Here is an 8,567-nt window from a genome sequence, read left to right as displayed (position 1 = left end):
ATTCATTTGTGTTCAGAAGATGAAGGAAAGTCTTACAGGTTTGTAACGACATGAGGGCGAGTAATTAATGTCTAAATGTTAATTTATGACTGAACTATCCCTTTAAGCCTGTATATTTTAGAAAAATGTAAGTTGCTAACATGGTTTCTACTACAACTACCAAAGAATGTGAGTTTACATCATCGATGAATCGGACTGCTGTTGTAGGCCTAGTCCCTATAGCATCTTATTAGCAACTTTTTTTTAAAGCGGCTGTAAAATTCACGTTTGAAGTGTTAAAGTTAAGTAATCTTGTATTCCAAAAAATGAAACTATCTTTAATATTCATAAATTTCAGATTTCCCCCCTCATAAATCACGTTCAAATCAAACCTATAGCTTGAAAATGCTAATTCTTTTTCGGGGTTTGGGACTACAAAAACTGGTGTATATTCATATGAGATGAAATGCAAAAATCACTATTAGTTGGAAGCTTTCTGTTCATCTGTAATCCTGTAGAGCGGTTCTGCTGTCCGAATTGGCGCAATCTCTCCAAGGGGTGGCGTTTTACACCCGCTTCTCTCTGGTGCGCTTGAAATCACCCCCTCCGTCGCTCTTATCAGCAATTCAGATTGCATGCAAATGCCCTGTGAAGGGAGCGTCATTCTGAAAGGAGAGCGAGTGTGTGCGCGAGGGGGGTGAGCCGCGGCATTCCTCGTTCCTCTCTCTATTCTTCTCTGTCTGCCGGCTGATGCTCGCGCGTTCACTCAGCGCAGATATGAGTGCAGATCGCAGTGAAGTTTGAAGAACACCGAGAGCGGCGCGCGGTCGTATTGATATTTACATCAAACTTGCTGCAGAACTCGTCCGGCGTTTGCATTAAGAGTTCGTAACTTTCTCTTTTAACCGTTTGGTTTGACCATGGGTCCTTTCCGCAGAAAGACGTTTTATTGGCCCGTTTGGTCATTTGCTGTTGTTTTTGTGCTTTTGAGTCAGCGTTGTCATGGAAGTTGTTCGGAAAGAGACCTGGAAAAAAGAGAAGAAGAGGCGAATGTAGTTTTAACCGGGACTGTAGAGGAGATCTTGAACATGGATCCAGTGCACAACACTTATTCCTGTAAGGTAAGACTTTGCGGACCAGCCACTCTTTACATGAATCAAAGTGAAAGTAAAAAAGGTAAATATGTACTTCATAGCACATCATATCGCAATTCTATGCTTAAACGTGAATATCTGTTGTCACTGTGCAACTGTGTTGCAAGTTATATTACCTGTTAGACATAGACAAAAGCTACCAGTCCAATATTTGAGTGGTCCTGGTCAGAAACTCGCAGCATATCATGGGAACATGTAAAATGCTGTCTAGATGGGCACCTCACCAGTTGTAAATAAAAGGGATATTTGTTAAACTGTTCCTAATGGGTTTATCTTATGTGAGGACATTAGTTCTACTCAGTTAATGAAAAATGTCAACCTGCGCAGTCCTACTTTGATCCACCTGTGATTTGAGCTTTCATACACGAGCAACCTGAACCTCAGCCTTTGCTGTGACTGGATGTCAATTATATTCAATTATCATGTTATCATGGACTTACTTTGATATGCGTAACCACATTCAGTTACTTCTAACAAAGTCTAGCAAAAACTAATCATAGGACATAAAAAGTGTGAAGAGTAATCTGAAATTGCAGCTCTTATACCATAATTTTATTGTGTGATGGACGAGATATGGCACTGCAAAGCTTAGACAACTATTAAAAAATGCTTATTTTTTGCATTTTAAAAAATGACAAATATATAAGCATAACAATTTGAGTAAAAAGTTGAATTGAAATATAAAAATAAATTTATTAGCATCTGGATTTTATGACCGTAGAAATTGAACTCCACGTATTTGTGTAAAACCTGTTATCCATCATTGAACATCCGACCACCAGGAGTTAGATTTAATATGTAACCTATAGTGCAGAATCTGATATTTCTTTAAATATTTTTTATTCATTTCATTTTGTTTTAAATATACCCCCCCCCCCCCCCCCCCCTATTTTTAATGTTGTCTCCCATTTTTGGACCCCCACTGAAGCACATACGAATCAGAAACGTATAAATAGTTAAATTGCAGAGCCTTATGCAGCCGGCGGTAGGTGGCCGCTCTGGAATGTGCAAGAGTGACCTTGATCTGCAGGAATGGTGTTTTCTTAATCTCATGTTGTCTTTCCCCCATCTGAAGGTCAGGGTATGGCGCTACCTGAAAGGCAAGACCATGGTGAATGGAGAGGTGCTGCTGGACGGAGGAAACAAGGTCATGATCGGCGGCTTCGGGGACCCCCATATTTGCGACAATCAGGTGGCCACCGGAGATACCCGCATTTTCTTTGTCAACCTTGCCCCTGAGTACATGTGGCCGAGCCACAAGAACGAACTGATGCTCAATTCAAGCCTGATGAGGATTACTCTCCGCAACTTGGAGGAGGTAGAGCACTGCGTTGAAGGTAAAAACGCTTTCCTGACTCAGCATAAGCTGTAGCTCACGTCTGCTGGCCGTGCAGAGATTTGAGAGTTAGAAAGCTCCTGTGGTGGTGATGGTAGTCCTGATTGCAAAAGCAGGTGGTGTTTTGTGCTCTAACTGCATCTTCATTCTACCTAATGAAGCGGTGCATGTTTTGTGACATTACATTAACCATTTGCATTATATTAATATAGCAGTCATGACTTTCCAAATTAAACTTTTTTAAATTCTTTTCTCAAGTTTTTTCTAAATTTTTCTCATTGAATTTCTTGTGCCTGGGGCCTTAAAAGCAAAGCATATCATGTGTGCCATCACTAGCCATCAGTCGCTGACAGTCAGTGCTCTCGAAGGGTGTGTCTGTTCACTAACTGAGCACCTGCAGGGCCTTTGACTAATCTGAGTGAAAGTCCAAACCTCTACCTTTCCTTGAGGGAAATCATTTATAGAGTTAGAGAGTGGAGATACTAAAACGTAACTGCATAGCTTCAAGCTATTTGGCCCTCATAAGGGCCCCTGCATCTGTGTTATGATGACATTCGCTGCTTATTTCCACCTTTTCCAAGCCAGACTGTCAGAGGAAAGTTTGGCTCTGTGGGAAAGAAGAAATAGTATAAATAAAATTAGACCAGACAGTTGTCCAAACTACTGCGACTTTTCAAAGTGCTTTTACTTTATTAATTTAAATGTGAAATAGTGGTTGTCCTACTATAAATGGTGAGTTTCTTTTTTCCATTTTGTAAATCAGCATTGCTTGTAGTTTAATCTTGTTTAGTGCTCTACAATGCTGGCAACAGTTCAAGCAGAGAAAATACACATTATTCTTGAGTACAACAAAGCGTTTGAAGCTAACATCAGTCTTATAGGTCCAATCGATTCTGTAAATCGGCACTGTGCATCCTCTCTGGATGGCAGGTTGTATAGTGTAGACTTTCGACTATCAACATAAAGTCTGGCTCACTTTGCAGCTTATTCTGGCCAAGGAACAACCACTTTTATAGGATTGCTTGCTTGACTTTCAAAAGTTAGAATAACTTAGAATACATAGTTAAATGTACAAGTTTGCTTAAGAATTGTTTAAGGCACTATATAGAAAGTAAACTAAATATAGCTGGGCAAATTTGGGAAAATCAGTTCTCTTTTTAGCGATATGGTTCCTTGTAAACTGTTTTCAGGAGGATTGGTAAAAAAAAACTGTACATATCCTATAGAAGTTGAGTTAAGGGGTCAGTTCACCCCAAAATGAAAATTCTGTCATCAGTTACTCTCCCTCATGTCATTCCAAACCCATAAAGATTTTGTCCATCTTTGAGCCATAAATGACGTTTTTATATTTATGAAACCTAAGTGATTTCTGTTCCTCCAATGAAAATCCATCCACCAAAACTTTGTGGCTTCAAAAAGTTCATAAAGACATTGTAAAAGAAAACCATACGAATAGAATAGTTTAATCCAAATTTTCTGAAGAGATCACATTATATGATAAACTGATTTTAATTAGGCATTTATTCACAAACACTGACCAGTGAACACACATAGAGCACATCAAATATGGAGGCTTAAACGTGCTTGACGCGTGAGAACTAGTGAGATCTGTTCTTGCGTGAACCAATGAAGTTTTATCTCTCATGTCACCAACTATAGTTGAGCTTCTGTTTCTGACAGAAATGTCATTTTTGGGTGACCTATACCCGAAGTTAGCCAATCAGATTAGACTTTGGTAGATCAAGCACACGCCCGCAATATTTGTGTCCAATATACAGTACATCAGGTCCTCTGAAAGTGTCCCTTTTAATACTGAGACTACATGGCTCATGAGTCCTCATTGGTTTCTAGTGTTTAATAGAATCAAGCACAAATCGGAAAAGTGTTCCTTCAGGGCACGAAACATCCCCTTTCTCCTTCTTTTTTTTGTTCTCAGCTTTTTAGTGCTGAGCTTTTTGGCACAAGCCATTGCAGAGTAGAAGACTGTCTTTTTTAGAGGCTGCTAAAATCTTAAAAGGTTTGATAAGGGAGCAATTTAGCAGAGTACCGTATTTTGCATTTGCACTTGGCGGTGTTTGGCCACTGTCAAGTGTTTGGCCACTGAAAATAAACGCTGCTCTGGCTAATGACAGACCATGTGCTTCTTTTAACAAATGTGATTCTTTTTATATTGTAATGGGATTGGATCTCATTTTTACACACAAGATGCTCAAGTATACGCTACAAATAGCAAACAGCTGTGCTCAGAATGGGCAACGGTTTTGTTAAACACGCAGCTTGCGAATTCTAATTCCAAAATGGCAGAGTCTGTAAACAGAGATTGTGTACTTCAAAACATTCAGAAACAGTGGTTCTGACCTTGCTTTTGACATGGTTAGGCAAGTATACAATAAACCAGGCCTTGAATAAAAAGTGCTGCCCTGAAGGCTGAGTGACTTGGAATGGTGACTAATGATGTTCGTTTTCTGTTGGCTAAACTGATTTAGGAATATTTGATGTTATCCATTAATGATTTAATAAAGCATGACCTTTTAGTGTAGAGCACAATTTTTCCCTTCACGCATCCATGTTTTAGACCTACAGCAAAAAAGAGTGTGTGTGTGGTGAAAGAACAAGATCGTACCTGCCAGCCTGCCGAATGTATCCTCTCCTCTCTCCTCACCTTTGACAGGTTAGATAGCGCTGAGAAATGAAGAGATTCCAAGCTGAAGTTGAGAATACTGCCGTCAAATCCAAAGTTTTCTTAAGGGGAGAAAAAAACGTTGTTTGTAATGAAAAGATTGGGAGGGTGAAATGTGATAACAAGAGAACGCAACAAGAAATTCTTGATACAAGTGTAGACTGGAATGCTTAGAATAGAGGCCTAGAGGCATTGAGTTCTCACTCCCACCCCGTTTTCTCCATGCGGAAACGGACCCACTTGGGTTGTTACATGAAAAAGTTCATCGAGCAAAAATACATCAAATACATCTTCTGCACACTAAATGTGTAGAAGAATGTCTGAGTTGCTGTTTTCCGGACAATGAAAGTGAATAGTGACCAAGGCTGACAAGCAAGATTATCAGTAAATAAAAACCTAAATTTCAGCTTGTTCCTCACACAAACTATCATGCTTTATTCCAAGTCATCTGAAGCCATAATTCATATGGACCAGTGTGGATAGTTTTATATAGATATGATTTTATGATTTTTTTTGTCCTTTTGGAGCTTGAAAGACCCTGGTCACCATCCACTTTCATTGAATGGAGTAGAGCTGAACTTCTTTTTATATGGATAAGTCATACATGCTCTGAATGACATGAGGATGAGTAATTTTTTTTTTTTGAGTGAACTCATCTTTTAATTATTGTTTTATTCCACAATTGCATTTGTATGTTCAGAAATCCAGATCAATTTTGAGAGTAGAGATATTGGCATTGTTTGTTAAATCAACAAATCAAACGTTCTCCTTACTCTGAAGTTGACATGTGTGAACATGCTGCTTTTCAGTGTTTCTCTGACTTTGTTTGCATGTGGATGCTATTTTATTAAACACTAAGCTGCACAATAGTGGAAGCTTGCATTGTGCTTTAAAATAATCGGTTAAACTGAAATGGACCTGTTTCAAACTTGTGATCCCTTGCATTTCTGATCCCTTGAATAGGGTGAGTCAGACTAACTATAAAAAGGAATGGCTGGAAAGCAAAATAAAGTTGGGGAAAAAAGAAAATATGGGATGGCTTCATGTGTTAAGTATTGCAGCAGCTTTTGAACTTGAGGAAGAAGTGATGAAATGTACTTCTTCCTTGAGTTCAAAGAGAATGAAAGCATGAAGAAGCTCAACTGATAAACTGATCAAATTTCTTTTTGGTGAATCTGTTGATTGCAGTGAACCTGTTCTAAGATCTGAATCACTGACGCTGTGTCCGAAATCGCATACTGTATAGTAGGTAGGTACTACATATGGTTTGAAACTTATGTTTTATATAGTATGAATGTGTGTAGGTTGAATGAAATTCACCATGTTGTCAGTGTCATGTGACCTACAGCGTCAGTTGCTTCTTTTCACCGTCATTCATAAATCTTTTCCCTTGGCCTCATGGAAGATTAAAGTGTCCATCGAATGCACACTTCAGAATCTCTGGCGGAAGTAGTAGGTCATCAGGGTACTTTTCGCATAGCCTACTTGTTCAAGTTTTCAGACATACTACTCTGTTGACGTACTGTTTTACACATACTATTTAGTAGGGAAGTATTCGACTTCATTAAAAAGAAATGGTTTAAAAGAATGATTCATTCATCAATTAGATCTCTTGGCTGCTGTCATTTTTATCAGCTGCGTTTATTTCAGATCCACTCCACTGGATGCCCAAACAATTCCTTCCTTATTTTTGCATCAATGAAAAGCAACAAAGATGAATTTCTGTTTTTCACTCCTCCTCTGAGCTGTTCCTCAGTTTTCTGCCTGCCATAAGGGCAAGCTGGTTCAAGGGGCCCAGTTCAAGTTGAGCTCTATCCTGAGGACAGAGGGTCCAGTGGCAGTGCTGGTGGTCTGTGATGAATAATGTGTGTGTGGCAGGTTTGGGAATGAGAGTAGCAGGTCTTTGGGAGCACTTCCCTTTTATTCTGGCTGTTTGTGTAAGGAGGAGGCCTGGCGTGCCTCTGATTCCACATTGCACGAAGGTCAGCCCGCCTGCACTCAGCCACGAGCAGGTAATGATTAATAGATCAAGCATAATTGAAGTGAAGGACTTCCTCCACCCCTTGTTAATGGTCTTAAGATGAGAGTCATTGCAGAAGGGCCCTCTCAAAAAGGGGCTTTATTAAAAAAATCACCCCGTGTTGTTTCAGGCTGATCTCTCTGAGCCAGACTTTAGCCCAGGGATTTCCAAATGTATTTTCTGAGATTTAGGCACCACAACACGAGTATCGAGGGACTGAATGTTCTATAGCAAATGGCTCTGATGTATAACTGAATCACTATTTGTAATAGAGAAATTCTTATGTAGATGACTAGCCTGAACGGGAAGCGGATTAAGGTTTGTAGATGCCAGAATTATGATCTCGTGTTTTTTTTGGTGATTATTTAGACTGTAATTATAGCATTGAAATTTTCTTAGGCTACATCTACATTAATCAGGATTCACTTGCAAATGGCGTTTTTATGTCAAAGGGCTCTTCGTCCACGCTAGTGTTTTCAAGCGTTTTCCAAAAGTTTTTTGTCCACACAAAATGCTCATCATTTTCAAATACCTACATTTTCACAGTCCACGCCAAAATGCTGTTTTCAAATGTATCCAACGTCTTCAAAAAGCTCAGTTTTGGCAGGAAAAAATGGCATCACAGTGTGGACATAAGTCCAAAACATAGAGGAAAAGATGTGCACCCGAATGTACCCGGACTAGTGTAGACCTTAAGAGATCTTAAGACTCTTGATGGGCTTGATGCGACGCTCAGGCTCATCACCTTATTTTATGTGTTTCTGTTTTTCAGGGTAGTCATGGGAAGGTGTTTTCCGGTAGGCTGATTTCCAGCATGATGTGTCACTGGGACTTTCTCTGTAGAACATGATTAGAAAGCGGTTAGACTGAGATGCTTGAGAAACAGATAGTGATAACTCGAAGATAACTCGCTTGAGGAGGGACCAAATGCTGAGAATTATACCTGTTAGAGTTTCCCAAATTATTACATTTTAAGATTTTAATTAAACCCTGAAACCTCCACACTTGCTTTGAATACTAATGAAGCTTTTGGAAAGAGAAAGCTGTGAAACAATAGGATAAGAGTATTTTATACATTATCCTCCTTCCTGTAGAGAGGACAAGAGTTTGTCTTGGCAGAGTTAGAGTCCATGTCTGGTTTAATCTCTCCAACAGACATCATTGTTTAAGCAACATATTTCAACAGTCTCAAAATCAGATTGATTTCATTATGCAGAGTTCGAAAATGTAAGGAATTTACTGTTAGACCTGTTAGCAAACAAAGTCAGTGAGGCAACTATATTTGTATTGACTATTAAGCAATATTTTCACCATATTACCTCTACTGGGATGCAGTGAATGTTTGATATAGTGCACAGTTATTTTTAACCAATGCTGCTGTCATTGCAACAAAATAAG

General features: G+C 39.2%; 1 protein-coding gene across 11 annotated transcripts in view; it reads left to right on the top strand.

Moving 5' to 3' along the window:
* The first annotated feature begins 658 nt into the window (after positions 1-658).
* The window catches only part of agrn (agrin), a 244,172-nt gene continuing 236,263 nt past the window's right edge, over positions 659-8,567 (top strand). For 10 of the 11 annotated variants that reach the window (XM_056268101.1, XM_056268104.1, XM_056268113.1 and 7 more), the window contains exons 1-2: positions 659-1,100; positions 2,209-2,470. In XM_056268101.1, coding sequence (XP_056124076.1) covers positions 900-1,100; positions 2,209-2,470 — 463 coding nt within the window. In that variant the 5' untranslated portion in view covers positions 659-899. The remainder of the gene's footprint in view (positions 1,101-2,208; positions 2,471-8,567) is intronic. The other variant, XM_056268108.1, reaches the window with a different exon arrangement.

The sequence above is a fragment of the Rhinichthys klamathensis genome, unplaced genomic scaffold (genome assembly GCF_029890125.1).
Source record: "Rhinichthys klamathensis goyatoka isolate OS25496 unplaced genomic scaffold, OSU_Roscu_1.1 h1tg000269l_1, whole genome shotgun sequence".
In the NCBI taxonomy this organism is placed as follows: Eukaryota; Metazoa; Chordata; class Actinopteri; order Cypriniformes; family Leuciscidae; genus Rhinichthys; species Rhinichthys klamathensis.
This window is presented reverse-complemented; position numbering and strand designations above follow the sequence as displayed.